Raw genomic sequence first — 21,490 nt, forward strand, 5'->3', positions numbered from 1 at the left:
TAGCTCCATATATCTATTTTATAATCATACGGTCTCCTGAAAAAAAAGAATGGTTACAGTGTTAGCAATATGGCAAATGTTTGAAAATTCTATAACAAAAATAAATGCTTAGATTTACACAGAATTTTATTTAACAATACTTATACATTAGACATATATTTAACCTGTCGCATAAACACGTAGTTTTGGCTTGCCAAACGATGAATTAGATTCTAAAAATATCTTTTTATTACTTTTCTGATACTGTTATACTTATATAGTTCATACATTAGCATAAACTTAAAAGAATTTAAAGGAAAATGTTTGAAAAGTTTGCCCAAAAGTATTTTAAAAATATTTTATCAATGTCATGTAGTTACATGCCAAGTGAATTTATTTAAGTGTAAGAAAGAAATGGAAGACTGTATATAAAATGTATTTCATACATACCTTGCCACCACTTCCGGTGCCATAAAGCACGGTGAGCCAACCAGTTCGTTCTTCTTGGCATTTTTATCATGAATGTAGCTGGTACCAAAATCCGTTATCTTTACTCTCCCATATATATCAACTAACACATTGCTGCTTTTGATATCTCTATGAACTATGTTCTCTTTATGGAGATAGTCCAAACCTTTCACACATTGACTAGATATGAAACAAATATGTCCTTCTTCTAACGCTACATTTCTTATAATCTTCTTTAGCGAACTACCATTCACGTATTCCATGACAAGCCAGAATTTCTTTACAGCTTCAACATAAATCGCATCTAGAGCGGTGACAACATTATCATGGTAGATCTTCTTCATTATGGTCACCTCGTTTGCCAACACATTAAATGGCTGTTTTTTAACCTCTAATATCTTGATGGCAACCATACAACCGTTCTGTTTCGTTTTGGCTAGAATCACGTGACCAAAAGTTCTGCAAATATAGTATAATGTGAAAAGCTGAATACATTGCGAATTAAGAAGATTTGTTTTAAAGATTTTTGGACACGGGTATCAAATATGAATGTACAATTGTCGTGGTAGCTATAACTCAGACTTTAGATATGCGCGTTAAACCATGACACCCATTGATGTTGATACATTATAAAGTTTTGACATTGATACATTGGTTTATAACAACAGTAGGATTTTGATAGTAATATACTGTATGATAACAACAGATAAATATATGACCTCGACATTGATGTCACACCAATAGACAAATAATAAGTTTATAATATTGATACATCACAACATCAGTAAAGTGTACATGTATGTCCTTGACATTGATCCGTCCAACTAACAAACTATTTGTCCTTCACATTGAAGCATCACATTAACAGACAAACTACATACTGATAGATCAAGCAAACGTCCTTGACATTGGTACGTCTCCCCAACATACAAAAAATAGTTAAAAACAAACATACTTACACTCATAGATAAATTGTGAACATACATGTAGATATAAAGGTGATACTTACCCTGAGTCTATTAACTTTATTGGAGAATATTTTCTTTTGGGATCATCGCCACTTGACAGATTTCCTAACAAAGTTTAACAAATAATGCAACATTACAGACGAGAAAAATAATGTGACATAGAGAACGAGGAAACATATTCACTAACGAACAACATGGTATAAAGTCATAATGTTTGGGAATATTTGATTGATCATTTAGAGCTTTAATGTAAAATGTTTAGCTTATATTGATCACAATAATTACGAGCATTGTGTTCGTTTATCAAGCCTTGTATTTTATATGCACCAAAATGATTAAAATGTATTTTTAACCCATGAACCAATAAACTTGTCCATTATTTAGGACAAAAGCATTTACTTGTACACGGTGCCTATACCAATACCAAAAAACTAAAAGTACTAAAACCAATACAAAAGACGGTCCAGGTTTTATATTTTTTCATAACTTTTTAAATATATTATTATTATATACTTATGAATGAACTATTGATGAAATATAATGCGTATTTTCATTTTTCGTATTTTCACAGTGAAATTTTTTTTTCACTGCTGTTAAACATATTTTCCGTATTTTCACTGGTGTCTTGCTGGACTACTTTCTTCTAATTTCTGCCAGTACACAATGTTTAAGGGAAGGTTTTTTCTATTAATACAGGATTTATTTTCATCGAGTGGTATGAAAATAAATATTTCGTGAGTGGCGGTAGCCCCTGAAATATGATAATTTTCATACCACAAGAATATCCTCTTTTTATCTTGTATGGAATAAAATGTAGAGCCTGCTCATTCTAGTGTGGAACCATGAAAAGAATGATTCTTGATCTTCTGATTGTTTGAGCACTCGCGGTTTTACTTTATGTAAAATACTGTTTTTTTTTACCCTTAAACTTTCTATGAATGTTTTATTTACTAGAAAGGGTGGGTTCAACACTTTACCCGATTCTATTAAAACAATGGAAGAAAATAAAATTTGAAGCGTCTATTGTACACCATGCATATCATAAAATGTTATGTGGTGTAGGCACAGTGATTCATTATTTTTACGGCAAATTTCAAATATGTGCTGACTGGATAGCCAAATTTGCTTAGGAAAATTTACATTCTGAGAAAATGTTTCGTTTACTTACTTAACATTTTGTGATACAACATGTCGACAGCTCTCGGCTGAACACGTGACTTTGTCTTCGACACATCCTGCAACAAAAAGATAATGTTCAATTAAATGTTTTGAAATCGTTTGTGAAAGAGATATTTAGAAATTACTTACACAAGAAAATACATGTATAAAGATTAATAACTTCTTTCAGTAAAGGTTATTTTAATGGCCTATATAAACTGTTATATGCAATATAACCCTCATTTTGCAGCTTGGGTTATATATACAAGCAGCCGTTTATATTTGGCCATATAACCTGTCAACAATTTTAATAAATAGTAAAATAGTTAATGGTTTTAACAACGAAAGTTTCAATTCAGAACAAAATGATATTATCTGAGATATATCACATGCAGCCGTTTATATTGGGCCATATAACCTGTCAACAATTTTAATAAATAGTAAAATAATTAATGGTTTTAACAACGAAAGTTTCAGTTCAGAACAAATTGATATTATCTGAGATATATCACATGCAGCCGTTTATATTGGGCCATATAACCTGTCAACAATTTTAATTAATAGTAAAATAGTTAATGGTTTTTACAACGAAAGTTTCAATTCATAACATAACATAACATAACATAACATACATGTATAGTTTATTAGCATAATATGTGTTTACATACATACATAGCCATTTACAATGCAAGAAGTACAGACATGAAATTTTTAACAGAAGAACATGATCAAACAATTCAAAAAGGATAAGTATATTGATAACATGTACATTCAGTCAATTTTCAAAAAACAATACAAATTTTCAACTGTGACTAGATCAGTAAATAAAAAATAACTATAAAAATTGCGTTTCTTTGATCATTATATAGTATGATAGTATAAAATACTAAAGAAATCGCCAGTGTATTTAAACATTGTTATTGGTATTTCGTAGTTGAAAGGCAGAATATATGAATTTAGCAACATTGATAATACATTTTGAGGATTCGCATGATAGAAGGGTTATGAACTTTTGGATTGATGGCCATCTACAATAATATTGTTTAAAGTATTTGGTTCTTAGTTCACTATATTTCGGGCATACTAATAAAAAATGATACTCATTTTCAATCATGCGCATATTACATTCTTGGCAAATTCGAAGGCGTCGATCGACATTTGTGTATCTTCCAGTTTCGATAGCTAGTTGATGAGAAGACAATCTAAATTTAGATAATGCTATTTGATATTTTCTTTCATTTATACATTCTAGATATTTTTCAAAATTAAAAGTATGTTTAAATAGACAGTATGAAGATAATCTGTTAGAGTTGTTGATATTAGTGTACCAAGATTGTTTATAAATATCAAGGATTCTCTGTTTGATAAAATAATAAGGGATGACTATATTAGTTTGATTAATCCATATATCAGCCAATCCTACTTCCTCTAGAATATGTTTTATCTGATAAGCCCAATTCATGTTGTTATATGTAATATTTTGATTTGCATCATTTGACAACATAAAATAAACCTTTCTTATTAATACATTGGTAGATGTCAATATTTTAATCCAGTATTTAATCATCAATAGTTTTCTATATATTTTCATAGGTACTCTTCCAACCTCACCATATAGCCCTTCTAGATTTGTAGATTTTTTTACACCAAGCACCTTACGTAAAAATTTACAATGTATCAACTCAATAGCTTTTGATTCGTGATTTCCCCATATTGGTGCATTATAATTTAGGACTGATCCAACTAGGCTATCGAACAGATTACATTTATCTTTATTGGTTAATTCTATTTGGTTGAAAATAATGAACAAGTTGTGTAAAGCATATGATGCGTTGTAGCAACGCTATATGTCGCAACGCCGCTATATGTCGCAACTAACGCTAAATGTCGCAACGCTGACGCTATATGTCGCAATCAACGCTATATGTCGCAATCGCCTACCGCTAAATGTCGCAACGTTGCCGCTATATGTCGCACAAAAATCGATTGCCGCTAAATGTCGCAACCCCTTGACGCTAAATGTCGCACTTGGTGGAAAAGTCAAATCAGATCAGGCACATTGACCGATTGGTTTCCATTTATATTTGTAACAAAACTACCTTTCACAAATACATATATCGCATTAACAGAGGTTATATCGGTAACAAAATGAAATTAAATATAAGCCGCGTGAATTCATATCGTTACTGCGTGATGTGTCTTATTACTATTTAATACAGTGGAACGGACAACAAACATCAAAATAGTTGGTAGCGGGACACTTGAAGGTCAAAGGTTAAATTCGTGTCCGCTCCATAACTTTTTCATTTATTATGCTAATTTGATCAAACTTCACACAAATGTTCACCGGCATTAGATATTGTGTCCCATGCAGCATCAAGGTCACACTTGAAGGTCAAATTCTTGTCCGCTCCATAACTTTATCATTTATTATGCGAATTTGAACAAATTTCAAACAACTTGTATATAACCCAGGCATTCCGCACCGTCGGTCTATTTGAAGCATTGTCCTTAGCACCACAACAGTTTTCTGACCAATGAAAAGCACACACGTCACAATAACATCAACTAGGTATAACAGAAACGTGATACTTTAATATAATATATATAATTATACAAGCGTAAATGGCTGCGAAACAATTGTTTGATGGAAAGGCATGAAAAACTGTTATTAAAAAGGCAGCTGTTGAGTTTTACCAAATTGCTTAACAGCATGTTAAAAGCAAAAAAATGTATTACTATGTTACACCACGAAGTTATAAATTACAATCTGATCTTAACATTTTACTGGGTTAAAGAGGAATCGTTACTATAGTATAATTTTAATAGTAAAATATTCCTTATCACACGGTTTATTTGATTGTAACGGGTCTGGTCAAAAACTTTAATGCGTTAAATATAAAAAAATATACATTTCTTCATAACGAACTTGTTTTCTTGTTTTAAGGCAAAAAAATTAGATGGATAGTTTCAGATATACAATTTTGTATTATGAGAATGTAACACATTTTGCGTGTTTGTCCAATACAAAACAGTGCCCCTTTAGATACAGACAGGTCAGGTAACAAGATTCTATGCGTCATCATTTCCTGAGCTTTATTGTCTAGTTCCATGATATTTAGTCTCGATTACCTACCCCCTACACAAGAAAATCTGAAATCGTCCAGTCCATTGGATGTTTACGGACATGAGAAAATACTTTCTTTTCATTTGACAAAAATGAAAAATAAAAATGTTTTGCAACAATGCGAGAAATTTAAAATGTGCCCCAAAGTGTTAAAATTATGTACGAGACATTTTTTATTTACTTGTGTTTTTATTGGGAACACGCAAAATAAATCGTGTAGTGCCGCAGTAAATCATGTGTGTTATATAAAATCATATAAGACTTGGATGCTTCGCAGCCGAATAAAGGCACTGTGACGCCGCATAAAAGTCCTGTCGCATAAACGGGTTCAAAGTCATTGATGCGGTGATTTTCCTCGCATAATAGTAGTGAACACGTTTATGCGGCTAGGCGCAATGCATAAAGCGAAAATTGCTTTTATGCGGCGCAGCAGTGCCTTTTTGCCACATAAAGAGGTTACACCTGAGTTTATATATTTTCAAGCCAAACAAAGTAAAGTATTAATATTTCAACAACTTTCGATAATAATTTATCCCTTAAACAGGGATTCCATTGTAAACTACTGTAGAACGGTTCTAACACATTAAAGTAAATGAATCTTATTTTATAATTTTCTTTCATATACAAAATCGAGTTACTGGTATGCCTAGATGCCTCTAAAACCTGCGCGCCTGTTCCGACAAATGCGGCGGCAAATTTTCACGATTTAGCGAAATCAATTTCACGACATAATAAAAATTTAGTACACAACCGAGCAAACTTGCGTGGCCTGTCATTAACAATTATCTCTTAAAAATGTTTAAAATGACGTTACGAATGATCATAAATGTCCGTCAGTCCAATAAATGGTAAAAAAATATGTCATACGCCGATTCAATTTTGATTGACACGTTGCACATTTACATAACCTTGGCAGGAGATAAATGTTTTTTTTTATATTTATATTATTTTTTAACGTCAAAAAACACCCCGTCACTAAAACAAAAAAGTCTTAAACATTTTAATTGTTTTTATGCGGTGACAGGGTACCTTTGTGCCGCATAAAAAGTATTTCTTTAATGCGGAGAAAATCACCGCATAAACGACTTTGAACCAGTTTATGCGGCAAGGCCGCAATGCGGCGGCACAAGGCACCGCAAGAAATAAAATACACGTTACTGTTATACAGTTAATAATGTGGTAAGATACCATGATTACAAAGTCAAATCAAAAAAATAAACTCAAGTTTGTGCAAATCATTTTAATCCATATTTTCCAACAAGAACAAGTATATTGAAATAATTGATACTGTAATGATTAAGTGAACAATAATATTCATAAACGACTAGTGTAACCGTAAAACTACATAAAACATTATATGGCACTAGAGTTTTAGTGCAGTTTGTGTGTTATCATTTTAAGAATAGTAAATTATAAACTTCATAAAAATTATGTACAAATCTCTCATTTGTAATCAAAGAAATAAAACAAAACTTTTGGAAATCAAACTTTCAAATATAAACGAAGTACAATGACGAAAACAAATTCTTAGTACTAATTGTGATATTTAAAAAAAAAATGAAATCCAATGTTATATCAGTTTCAGCTTTCACCTATCTCATGTATTTTAAAACATTATTATATGACCTACAAACGTTCATTGCCTTCTATACCATATATCTTCAATTTCAAACCAACATATGGCATCAACGCAAAGACGAAGGTGTAACCAGGCATTTGCCCAACGAGATTCTCTAATTATACGTCTTATTTCGAGAATTAGGCCAGTAAATCTTCCAAAATTCATAAGCAGTCTCCTTACACTAACAATATTCGGTGCATCACTCATAATATCCGGAGAAATGTAAATGCGCGGCATTTGTGCATCACACAGACTAACAACATTGCTTAGATGGCACCGATTAAGGACGTATCTTGGTGCAGGGTTGCCATTTAAACAGTATCGTATAATTTTAACCTGAACAAGAAGTGGTAAATCATTAAAAATAAATGAATTCCGAAGGTTTCTATGCCCTCGACGTCGAATATTTTCCACAAGGGAACGTAAAGTAAGCAAATCATTATTTACAGGCAGTTTACTATTATCAGTGTAATTTAGTCCATTATCTTTGTGTATATTTCCTAAGTTCAGCATTATCATCGTGATGTTGGAAATGTTTGATTATAATACAGTATATTATGGAACTCCATAAACGACAGCCAACTGTTGACTGCTTACTGCGCGCTGCTTACACTATTGCTTACTGCCTACCGTGCGTTGCGCGTATTTATTTGCAATGTATCAGCCAAAGGATTCCGACCGAGTTATCAACGATTTATTGCACAGACACGCATAATTATTTAGGTTTTGGTAAATTTAATGCTATAAGCAGTGAACAATAAGCAGTAAGCCGTCAGCAGTTGACAGTAGGCAATTGACAGTAAGCAGTTGACAGTAAGCAGTAGGCAGTTAACAGTAGGCAGTAGTTACTGTATGTGTATTTAAATTCGCGGAAGCAAATTTTCGCGGAAAGGTCCACTTTGGGGGTCTATACAAATATTCGCGCTAAATTGAATTCGCGGAGGTGACTGCCAAAAATCATAAATTCGCGTAGACCACTCAGGTTAAAAAAAGAAAAATTACTGTAATCATCGTGGGAGTTCACAGTTATTTTTAATACCAGGTGTCAAACAATACTCTTTTGAACAGAAAAAAGACGTTGTCTAGCGGACAGATTATAGAAAACAAAAGAATGCCCGTTAACGTGCATAATTTTTCACAGTTTGCGTCATAAACGTCTTAACATCTGATCAGAGCATGTTTTGGTTTTTCTGAACAAACAATTAAAAAAACATAAACATAAACGATTTTAAATGATCAATAACTTGGAAAACAAAACACAATTACACAGTAAAGATTTAAATAAAAAGTGTGAAAGCATATCACATACTGATATACATTGAAGTAGACAGTAAGCAGTCAACAGTTGGCTGTCGTTTATGGAATTCCATGTTTTAGTCCATGCATTTATTAATTTATCAGTGAATTCCTTTAAATGTTGTTCTAAGAATATATATGTACCTGTAAACTATTAAAGTAAATTAGGAAAAATACCAAGGGTCCAACCGGGTTTCGAACCACAGACCTCTTGGTCCGTAGACGGACACCTCAACCACGTCGTTAAAGGGTTAATCTAACAGCAAGGCTGATGGAAGTGGCCTATATACCTACAACCACTACACTCCTCCCCTCTTTACTTTTCAGAGCTAGCCAGCTCTCCTGAATGACACTCCCTGCTTACCGCATGAGTCTGTCAAACACTTCTGACACTATTAAAGTAAATTAGGAGGCCGAAAAATACCAAGGGTCCAACCGGGTTTTGAACAACAGACCTCTTGGTCCGTAGGCGGACACCTCAACCACATCGCTAAAGGGTTTACCCAACAACAAGGCTGTTGAAAGTGGCCTATATACCACTGCACTATATTGTGTTTGACCTTCAGAACGGCAACTATTTCGGTAACTGAATAATTTTATGACCATTATAGTTGTAATAGGTCGTCCATTTTTATTTTAATGCTATTAGCAGTGAATGATAAGTAGTAAGCCGTAAGCAGTTGACAGTAAGCAGTTGACAGTAAGCAGTAGGCAGTCAACATTTGGCAATTCCATAGTATATTGATTCATTAATGTTCCCAAAGAAATATTGAGATAAATATAAAAAGTTATGAAAGTATAACAATTCTGTCATAAACCTAAATCAATACACCGCATAGTTACGAATATCGATCAACAGATCAATTGGGTATTATTTAATACTTACATGTAGTAAAGCCTATCTAGTCAGATTATGAACAGGTAAAATTAAGATATAGTTCCCCCTTAGCATTAACAAGCGGTTTGCTCAGTTATGTCAAATAATAAAACAAATATACATGTATATCCAAATGTTTTTGTTGATGCATTTTGTGAGAAAGACATCCTCAAAGAGAAAGTTTGATCTCACACCTGGTCCGTGGTTGAGAACCAAATCCATCCCTTTTATCAAAAACCGTTTCTATGGCCAAACAAGGTTTTTGCCATAGACCGCGAAATACAACTTTTGTTTGCTTACTAGGATATGTTTTCATGTGTAAATGGTATAAACTTTAAATGTTTTAACATTGAGTTCCATCTGTTACTTTCCTACCAAGTGCGACATTTAGCGTCAAGGGGTTGCGACATTTAGCGGCAATCGATTTTTGTGCGACATATAGCGGCAACGTTGCGACATTTAGCGGTAGGCGATTGCGACATATAGCGTTGATTACGACATATAGCGTCAGCGTTGCGACATTTAGCGTTAGTTGCGACATATAGCGGCGTTGCGACATATAGCGTTGCTACATGCGTACTGTGCTATCCTGCTTTGCGTTCTGTACCAAGAGCCATTTTTAAATAGGTGTGTTCCTAAGTATTTGAAGGATTTAACAACCTCTAATTGCTGTTCACATAAAATAAAATTATGTTGTGTATGACGGCCCCTTTCGAAAATCATTACTTTTGTTTTGTCGGTGTTTATTTTTAGGCCCCAAGTATCACAATAAGCTTCTAGTTTGCTTAGTAAATCTTGAAGTGCATTTTGAGTGTTTGCAAAAAGTACCGAATCATCGGCAAAATTCAGAACAAAATGATATTATCTGAGATATATCACAAGCAGCCGTTTATATTGGGCCATTTAACCTGTCAACAATTTTAATTAATAGTAAAATAGTTAATGGTTTTAACAACGAAAGTTTCAATTCAGAACAAAATGATATTATCTGAGATATATCACATGCAGCCGTTTATATTGGGCCATATAACCTGTCAACAATTTTAATTAATAGTAAAATAGTTAATGGTTTTAACAACGAAAGTTTCAATTCAGAACAAAATGATATTATCTGAGATATATCACAAGCAGCCGTTTATATTGGGCCATATAACCTGTCAACAATTTTAATTAATAGTAAATTAATTAATGGTTTTAACAACGAAAGTTTCAATTCAGAACAAAATGATATTATCTGAGATATATCACAAGCAGCCGTTTATATTGGGCCATATAACCTGTCAAAAATTTTAATTAATAGTAAAATAATTAATGGTTTTTACAACGAAAGTTTCAATTCAGAACAAAATGATATTATCTGAGATATATCACAGAATTATTATTCTATTAGAAATTATCATGAAAGTAAGGATCATACCTTGTCTTGTATTTGAGAAGTTTTCGTCTTCGTCTCGTTATCCAACTCCACTGAATGACTAAAATTAAGAAAATCATATTTTATCACTTTGTATTAAAAAAAATCATGTTTATTTCTTCATAACATATGTTCGTATAACCCCACCCCCCTAAAAAAATAACGAAATAAAAAATCAGTTTTTAACATGCATTCTACATATAGTTCTAAACAAGTCGAAAAGTTTTCACATAGCAACACCTTTTTTGTGTAAACGCTACATACATGTACATGTTATTACTGTTATCTTTTAATATATTTTCATCAAAATTTTGATCATATTAAAGGATAATGCTGAAAGTGTTTTGGCATCTCTTTGGCAATTTAAAACGCGACTATCTAAACAGCTGTGCATTAAATACATGTATATATTTGTTTTATTTATTGAAATCTGGAATTTTATTTTTTCTGCACTTTACCTGGTATGTAAAGTTGATCGACGGTAAACACTGAGAATTCCGAACATCGAATCATCTTCATCATTGAAGTATAAGGCAGGACATTCTGAAAGTAAGATTTTCAATTTAACTTTTAAAGCTATAACATACAATTTTAGATAGGTATCCATCTCATTTGTGTTGTAATATCACGCGTGAAAATTCCAAAATGTTATTACAATTATATAAACATGCATGTTAACATACTATGACTAATATATATACATGTATAATAAGTAAATGGTGCGAGTTAACATTATGATGTCTTCCATCCACCCGAAAACTACCTATTACATTCTTATCCTTAATAATAATAAGAAAAAATTATTTACCTATTTTACCGCCTCTGTCCATATTCCTAGATTACAAGAATACCACTCTAAACATTTCTGATTTTAGTTGTTCGTCCATTAAACGTATTAATGTGTGCGGTTTAAAATCGGCTGATGCCTATCGCCTTGACGGTGTTTCTAACGAATGACGCTAACGTGACATCATAAACGCCAGACGTCATAAACGCTTAATGGTTTCGTACTCAAACTAATTCGTTATTACATCTCATTTTGGGTTTAACAAAACAAACCTTAAACCAGGGACACATTACTTTAACAATTGTCACAAAATAATAATATTTAAAAGCCTATTTTTGGTGAACTTTTATAGTTATAAAAAAGTCGCTCATTGCATGGCCAATTACTTGAACAATCTTTTTCACTTCTGTTTATTTATTTTTTTAATTTTTTTTTTTTTGCAATTAGTACAGTTTTAGTGATTAAGTATTAAATTTAGCCAAAATACTATTTGTTTACATTTTCCTACCTCTATGACAGATAATTTCATTATAAGAACTACTTTCCATTATTCCAACGTTATAACACCAATGTTTGCTCTTTCTAAAGTAGTAAAAACTTAGTTTCTGAGACATAATATGCCTTTAAACCATTCTTTGGTTTATCTATTATTATTTTTTTAGCTGTAAAATACGACTCAGTTATAAAAATTGAACTTGTCTGACCATTATATAATTGGTTGCGATTACAGCTCAAGAAATTCCACGTGACTTAAAAGAGGAATTCTCGAATCAGATAAAATTTAATGACTGTTTATTATTATAAACTATTAGAATTTAGGACTCCTACTCGATCAGTTGTAGTAAGTATAATATATCATTGACGATTCTACTAGTATAGGAAGATATAAAAGCATTGTCCTATACACCAAGTATGATTTAATTCATATTGTCACCATAATAATTTAATAAGATTAAAAATTACTTGCTGGAAATCGAAATCTTAAACCACCTTATTGTATTGCTTCATGTATATACTACTATTAAATTGTCTACTACAAAAGATATCAATATATAATGCATATTTTATTCTTTTTGAAAGACCCTGCTGGTCTATCATCGGTTTGGAAGGAAAAACAAAGTTGAAACATAAGTATGCTAAGTGGTATTTTTGGTAAATATTGCATTTTTTTACGACCTTTGCCGATATACAGGTTTGTAACAATACAAAACTGTACTATCTTCATATCTAAATTGGACCTGAAATAGCTGATTTTATAATCAAATAACCTATATCAATATGTAGACGGCAAATAAATGCCTTTACTGCTTCCGATCAATGCATTATTACGATTTTGTCCACCGAGAAAGAGCGATCGACATTTATAGTTCATTTATGGATTTTTTTAAAACTATATATCAAATGTCCAATGAAAGAAAGAAAACGAACTACTCTATAAATATTTTTTTACATATTTGATAAACGAAAATATGTTTCATGTCTTGCGATTTAATCCCCCGCTACTTCCGGTCACTGTACAAATTTTGAGCCTACATGTATATACAAACATATATAATTATATTTTAACTTTAACCTTTCTTGCGAAAACAGGAAGTAGAGACGTGTATACACTGTTTTTGATATATACATGTTAACTATATACAAATATTTAAATACTTCATCAATACCGAGAAAAACTCGTTTAGTCTTCTTCAATTACCGCTTAAGTTTAAATAGGGGTGCTCATTATTTCTACCCCATTTTACTTTGCATCGACCTTGTACTGGCAAACGCACAAAAATAAATAGACTGAAATAATTATAAAGTAAATTATAATGTAGAGCCATGCATTCATAATGAATGCGATTTTGAAGTTAGCTTTCAGTGCATTGTACCTTAATATAGAATTAGTAAGTATTTTTCAGTAACGACGCAGATTGTGTATATGAAATTACCAGCTCGTTATAATCAGTGAAAATTGAATACACTGTACACGTTTTTTTTTCTGTAGGCGTCCTGTTTTATAAAAAATAATCGCTCGCAGTTTGGAATATGTTCTGTTTATATCAAATATGTGATATTTTAGAAATACTTTAAAATGTGTGTATTAACATTAATATATGAGCCGCGTCATGACAAAACTAACATAGTGCGTTTGCGACCGGCATGGATCCAGACCAGCCTGCGTATCCGCGCAGTCTGATCAGGATCCATGCTGTTCGCTTACAAACTCTATAACAAGTAGAATAACTGATAGCGAACAGCATGGATTCTGATCAGACTGCGCGGATGCGCAGGCTGGTCTGGATCCGTGCTGGTCGAAAACCCATTATGTTGGTTTTGTCGTGACGCGGCTCATATATTTAATCAGGCGATTTGAGTAGATAAATTTACCTCAAATGTGCGATAGCACATGGAATATATGTCTTAAAAGTGTAACAATCTGCATTCGTAAGTATGTATTATTATTATTAACCATAATCAATTTGTATACTATGTATTATCGCTATTTTACCCATCGATGATTTTTTTTGAAAAGAATCGTTTTCTATTTCATAGAATAGGATTTGACCCCCACCTCCGTCGGTCCCGATTAACCGGCATTACGGAAAAAACAGACAATAACTTTATCGTCTGGCCGGACTTGATTTAAATCTACTGCTATCAAAATTGAACTATTAATCATGCCAAATTATTCAATGTGACGTATCTGCTAATATAATAGTAACGTCTGCTTTTAACGGTATAGTTGCTGATCCTCGGATAGCACCAATGATGGCCGTTCATATCAAAGATGTTCCAACAGGCGTTAAATACACTTGTTGATTTCATGAACAATATGGCACAGTTAATAGTAACGTATTTAATTACATCACTAAATATGACGTCAACGACCATACAAAAGACGAAATTCATTTTTAACAAAAATAATTTAGACTGTAGAGATCTAAGAACCAAACAATAACATTAAAACTTGTTTGTTTTTCCTTCTTTGTCTGTTTAGAAAGGTAGTTGGTAATTTGAGCCACTCGAATCTTCTTACTGGAACTGAGCATTAATAGTGCTATATGAAGATGCGTGGTCGTGGCACCATTGGGGCTCGAACCAACAATCCTGGGTTGTGAGGAAGGCACTTACTTACAAAACTGCCTACCCATCTGTTCTAGATTCTCACCATTTTGAACATAAACTTCTTAATTTCTAAGAGCATGAATAGTGATTTAGGCCTGCTCGGAGTCCGTACTCAATGTGTGTTAACCTAACATTAGGTTTCTAACACTTAACCTACTTTGTTCAGAATGTAAAATGGATAAAAATCATTTCAGATAATGAGTGTTGGTAGGGTTAAAAGTCATAAACACAATAACGAATAAAGTACACTAAATTTTTTTCTATTACATGTACATACGTTTTAAAAAATATTCATAACTATCAATTTTTAAATCATAAAGTATCTAATGAGATGACAATTCACTTTTCTGAGATAATCTTGCCGTGACCAGTATTTGGTCACCATTTAAAAACGCGTGATTCAGAAGATCACTCGCCGTACCTCTGTAGCGTGCATCAACTACGAGACACGTGTCTATAAAAGATTTTAGTTCATTTGATAATTTGTTGTATTTCTTTATAGTTGGTCTACCATTTGTTTTTACAAGTTTTATAGCACGTGTTGCTTCCTCGTGTATATATGGTGGATCTCCGTCAATCATTTCTATTAGGGTTATACCATAACTCCATATATCTATCTTATAATCATACGGTTTCCTGAAATAACGAGAACGGTAACAGTGTTAGAAATATGGCAAATGTTTGAAAATTCTGTAACAGAACTAAATGCTTATGTTTTAACAAAGTTTTATTTATAATACTTATACATTGTACAAGATTTACCTTTAGCAAAGACGTTTTCATTGGATAATCGTGACGTTTATGTATATACACTAATGCTGTTAGTTTTTTTTAAATAATTTTCTTTTCTTTTTTTCAAGTATAGTATTTGTGCTTTATCATATTTTTTTTAACTTATGAAGACTTTCGACAGGTTATATGACCGTGTGTATACTCGGGTTATATAAATTTACAGCCGTTAATATATATAAACCGTCTAAAATCTTTATACACGGAGTTTTGACTTGCTAAACGGTGAATGAGATTCTAAAAATATCTTTTAATTTCTTTTCTAATACTGTTTTCCTTTAATAGTATATAAAGAATCATAAAATAAAAAGTATATAAAGAAAAAGTTTTAAAAGTTTGCCTGAAAGTGTTTTAAAATATTTTATCAATGTCATGTAGTTACTTGTCAAGTGAATTAATTTAAGCATTATAAATGAAAACGGAATACTTTATAAAGATATGTTTTATATATACCTAGCCACCACTTCCGGTGCCATATAGCACGGTGAGCCAACAATTTCGTTCTTCTTGGCATTTTTATCATATATGTAGCTGGTACCAAAATCCGTTATCTTTACTCTCCCATATATATCCACCAACACATTGCTGCTTTTTATATCTCTATGAACTATGCTTTCTTTATGAAGATAGTCCAAACCTTTCACACATTGACTAGATATGAAACATATATGTCCTTCTTCTAACGCTACATTTCTTACAATCTTCTTTAGCGAACACCCATTCACGTATTCCATGACAAGCCAGAATTTCTTTACAGCTTCCACATAAATCGCATCTAAAGCGGTGACAACATTATCATGGTAGATCTTCTTCATTATGGTCACCTCGTTAGCCAACACAGTAAATGGTTGTTTTTTAACCTCTAATATCTTGATGGCAACCATACAACCGTTCTGCTTCGTTTTGGCTAGAATCACGTGACCGAAAGTTCTGCAAAATAGAGTATAATGTGAAACGTTGAATACATTGCAAAGAAAAGAATATTCATTTTTAAGATTTATATTCTTTATTTGAATACTGATATCAAATATGAATGCACATTTGTCACTAAGAAATGTGCGCAAAACCTTTTTGAACTACACTTGACGGCGAACCATGACACCAACCGCACTTACAGACAAATGTTTAAGTTTTTGTCATTGAAACATTAATGCATCCCAACACCTCTTGACATTGATACATGATAACAACAGAAGAATATATGGCCTTGACATTGATATGTCACAAAAATGGCAAAATAATAAGTTTATGATATAAATACATTATAACATCAGGAAAATGTACATGTACATATGTATGTCCTTGACATTGATCCGTCCAACTCACAAACTATATCCTTGACATTGAAACATCACACCTATAGACATATTATACATCCTAAAAGCTGATGATCAAACAACGTCCTTGACAATAGTAAGGCCACCCAATTGACAAAAAGATTTAAAAACAAGCATACGCTCATAAATAAAATGTGAACATAGAAATATGGTGAGACTTACCCCGAGTCTATAAGCTTTATTGGAGAATATTTTCTTTTGGGATCATCGCCGCTTGACAGATTTCCTAAAATAGTATAACAAATAATGCAACATTATAGAACAAGAAAAATAAAACGTGACTTAGAGACCGAGAAAATTTTAAAATAACGAACAAGATAGTATAACCTATCAAAGTTTTGAAAAATTTGAGTTTTAAGGCAAAATATCTAGTTTATTATGATCACAATAATAACGAGCATAATAATTATCGCCCAAAAAGCTAAGTTTTTAATATGCACCAAATTGTTTTAATTTTATTTCTAACCCTTAACCCGCTAAATATCCTAAATGGAAGGACAAGACCATTAATTTACACGGTACCTGTACCGCGTGACTTTTTGTGATCTGCGTGGGGCAAAAAAAACCAATACGAGAGACGGTTCAGGTTTTATTTTCTGTTATAACTTTTTTAATATGTCATTATTTTATATTGAATAAAATGCATAGCTTAAAAAGTTTCCTGGAAAAAAATTGTAAAGTGAAACCGCGTGAATATCTGCATGATTGTTCAAATACGCGGCAAAAACATCCTATGTATGTATGTTACCCACTAGACTGATAGGGCTCAACACTTTATCCGATTAAAATAACCAAATATAAAAAAATGGAAGAAATTAAAATCTTGAGCGTCTGTTATTACGAAAATCATAAATGCCACGTGATGTAGGCATCGTAATTCATTATTTTACGGCAAATTTAAAACATGACCAAATTTACTAAGGAAAATTTACATATCATTTACTTACTTAACATTTTGTGATATAACATGTCGATAGCTCTTGGCTGATCACGTGACTTTGACTTCCTTTGAGTAGGTGTAGATATATCCTGAAACATAAAAGATAACGTTAAAATAACATTTTAAAATCACTTGTGTAGAAGATATTTATAAATTTCATGTTTAACAAAAGAAAAGATAAATACATTTATATATATTATCAAACATTGAATAAGATAAAGTAGTTTCAATTCAGAACAAAATGGTACTTTTAATTATTTATCTATTAGAAACTGATCATGAAAATAAAGGATCATACCTTGTCTTGTATTTGAGAAGTTGTCGTCTTCGTCTCGTTATCCAACTCTGCTGAATGACTAAAATTAAGAAAATCATATTTTATCATTTTGAATTAAACAAAATCATGTTTAAATTTCTTCACAACATGTTTTCGTTTAAAACAAAACCCGACCATAACATTCATTCTACATAATTATTATAATTCTTAACAAGTCGGAAGGTTTTCACATCGCCACATATTTATTATGTACACGCTATCTTGGTATACATTTTCATCAAAATTTTGATCATATTAAAGGATAAAAAGCTGAAAAGGTTTTGGCATGTCTTTGGCAATTTAAAAGCAGCTGTGCGTAAAATATATATTTGTTTTATTTGTTGAAATCTGGAATTATATTTTTTTCTGCACTTTACCTGGTATGTAAAGTTGATCGACGGTAAACACTGAGAATTCCGAACATCGAATCATCTTCATCATTGTCGTATAAGGCCGGTAATTCTGAAAATAGATTTTCAGTTTTACTTTTTAAGCTATATCATACAATATTAGTTAGGTAGTCATTTCATTTGTGTTTGAATATCACACTTGAAAAATCAAAAAGATCATTATAATTTTATATACATGAATGTTAACTTACAATGAATAATATATACATGTATAATAAGTAAATGCTGCGAGTTAACATTATGTTGTCTTCCATCCACCCGAAATCTACCTATATCATTATTTTCCTTATTAATAAAAACAATATTTCATTTACCGCCTCTGTCCATATTCCTAGATTACAAGAATATCAACATAAACATTTCTGATTCTAGTTCTTCGTCCATTAAACGTATTATTTTAGTTGTTTAAATGTATGCGGTTTAATATCGGCTGATGCCTACCGCGTTGACGCTGTTTCTAACGAATGACGCTACGGTTAGTGACATCATAAACGCCCTGCGTCATATACGTCTTATTGGTTTCGTACTCAAACTACAATGTAATTCGTTATTACATCCCATCGGGTTTTAACAAAACAAACCTTAGAACACAGACACATTACCTTAACATGTGACACAAAATTAATTTAACTTTAAAAATCATTATGCCTAGAAAATGTTGTTTTTTTTTAATTTCACAAAAGCTTTATCATTTTTGGTGTATTTTAATAGTTTTAAAACAATTTGTTCATTGGCCAATTACTTGAACAATCTAACAATCTTTTTCACTTCTGTTTTTTTTTTGGCAATTAGTACAATTATAGTGAATTTAGTTTTAATTTAGTCAAAATTCTTTTTGTTTACATTTTCCTACCTCTATGACAGATAATTTTATTGTTAGATCTTCTTAACCCAGACATGAAGCATCTAAAATGCTCTTCAACCATTATTCCAACGTTATAACACCAATTTTTGCTCTTTCTAATGTAGAATTTTTTTTAAAGTTTCTGAGGCCGAATGTGCCTTTAACCATCCTTTCATAATTAATTATTATGCTGTGAAAACCTTGAACTTTTCTGATCACCATGAAATTGTAGTCGTTCCACGTTAACAGAGGAATTCTTAAATCAGACGAAAGAAGTAGTATAAAACAAATTGATGTTTATTATTATAAAGTATTTGAATATTGTGAGTAATATAAGACTCTTACTCGATCAGTGGTATTAAGTATAATATATAATTGACGATTCTACTAGTACAGGAAGAAATAAAAGCATTGTCCTGTATACCAAGTATGATTTAATTCATATTGTCACCTAATTTGCCGTCTATATATATTGATATAGGTTATTTGATTATAAAAACAGCTATTTAAGGTCCAATTTAGATATAAAGATAGCACAGTAATGTATTGTTACAAACCTGTTTATCGGCCAAGGTCGTCAAAAAAAATGCAATATTTACCAAAATACCACTTAGCATACTTATGTTTCAACTTGTCTTTCTTTCTATTTGATTTTAAGAACACGATGATAGACCAGGGTCTTTCAAATAGAATAAAAATATGCATTTGATGTTGATATCTTTAGTATTAGACAGTTTAATCGTAGTATATACATTAAGCAATTAAATAAATGGTTTAAGATTTCGATTACCAGCAAGTAATTTTTAATCTTATTAAATTATTATATGCCTTTACTGCTTCCGATCAATGCATTATTACGATTTTGTCCACCGAGAAAGAGCGATCGACATTTAAAGTTCATATGTGGAACTTTTTAAAACTATATATCAAATATCCAATGAAAGAAAGAAAACGAACTTCTCTATAAATAACATTACACATTCGATAAACGAAAATACGTTTCATGTCACTGTACTTTTTTTTAGCCTACATGAATATACAAACATGTATAATTATATAATTTAACTTTAACCTTTCTTGCGAAAACAGGAAGTAGAGACGTGTATACACTGTTTTTGATGTATACATGTTAACTATATACAAATATTTAAATACTTCATCACTAACGAGAAAAACTTAGTCTTCTCCAATTACCACTTAAGTTTAAATAGGTTTGCCAATTATTTCTACCCCATTTTACTTTGCATCGACCTTGTACTGGCAAACGCACAAAAATAAATAGGCTGAAATAATTATAAAGTAAACTATAATGTAGAGCCATGCATTCATAATGAATGTAATTTTGAATTTAACCTTCGGTGCATTGTACCTTGATTTAGAATTGGTAAGTGTTTTTCATTAACGACGCAGATGGGGTGTATGAAATTACCCGCTTGTTAATCAGTGAAAATTGAATACATTGTACACGTTTTTTTTCTATGGGCGTCTTGTTAAAAAAAAAAAATAATCCTCGTAGTTTGGAATATGTTCCGTTTATATCAAATATGTAATATTTTAAAAGATACTTTAACATGTGTGTGTTGAACAGTGAAAGAAGTACAAAAAAAATGCAGATTTATTGCATTTAAGACGGTGATAAATGTTGTGGAAAGTAAAATAAAGTCACTTCTTTTCTATTCTATTCAGTTTTGTCGAAAGTTTTAAGGGTATTTATTAAAAAAAAACCGATTTATAAATAGATTAGACTGTGTTACTGATCAATTACTGATACATTATTATATATATAATCAGGCGGAGTAGATAAAATCACCTCGAATATGCGATAGCTAGCACATGGAATATATGTTTTATTAATTAAAAGTGTAACGCTCGCATTCGTAAGTATGTATTATTATAATTAACCGTAATAAATTTTTATACTATATATTATCGTCATTTTACCCATCGCTGATTTTTTAAAAGAATCGTTTTCTATTTCATAGATTTGACCCTCACCTCGCATTACGGATAAAAACGGACAATAACCCTATCGGACTGGCTTTAAATCT

The 21,490-nt window shown here is 31.6% G+C and overlaps 2 protein-coding genes across 2 annotated transcripts; both read right to left on the reverse strand.

Moving 5' to 3' along the window:
• Nucleotides 1–292: 292 nt before the first annotated feature.
• On the reverse strand, nucleotides 293–11,838 carry LOC132755066 (serine/threonine-protein kinase PAK 1-like). The gene is made up of 6 exons (XM_060745855.1): nucleotides 11,717–11,838; nucleotides 11,367–11,451; nucleotides 10,912–10,969; nucleotides 2,584–2,650; nucleotides 1,457–1,520; nucleotides 293–906 (listed from the first exon to the last, which is right to left on the reverse strand). Exons 1-6 carry the CDS (start codon nucleotides 11,736–11,738, stop codon nucleotides 420–422), a joined length of 783 nt encoding a protein of 260 aa, XP_060601838.1. The 5' UTR covers nucleotides 11,739–11,838; the 3' UTR covers nucleotides 293–419.
• Nucleotides 11,839–15,391: 3,553 nt separating this feature from the next.
• LOC132755082 (serine/threonine-protein kinase PAK 3-like) lies at nucleotides 15,392–19,524 on the reverse strand. The gene is made up of 6 exons (XM_060745879.1): nucleotides 19,442–19,524; nucleotides 18,566–18,682; nucleotides 18,171–18,228; nucleotides 17,880–17,961; nucleotides 17,095–17,158; nucleotides 15,392–16,525 (listed from the first exon to the last, which is right to left on the reverse strand). The coding sequence occupies exons 1-6, from the start codon at nucleotides 19,522–19,524 to the stop codon at nucleotides 16,039–16,041; spliced, it is 891 nt and encodes a 296-aa protein (XP_060601862.1). The 3' UTR covers nucleotides 15,392–16,038.
• Nucleotides 19,525–21,490: the final 1,966 nt, after the last annotated feature.

Source organism: Ruditapes philippinarum, unplaced genomic scaffold (genome assembly GCF_026571515.1).
Source record: "Ruditapes philippinarum isolate M1 unplaced genomic scaffold, ASM2657151v2 ctg268_1_1_1_1, whole genome shotgun sequence".
Classification (NCBI taxonomy): Eukaryota; Metazoa; Mollusca; class Bivalvia; order Venerida; family Veneridae; genus Ruditapes; species Ruditapes philippinarum.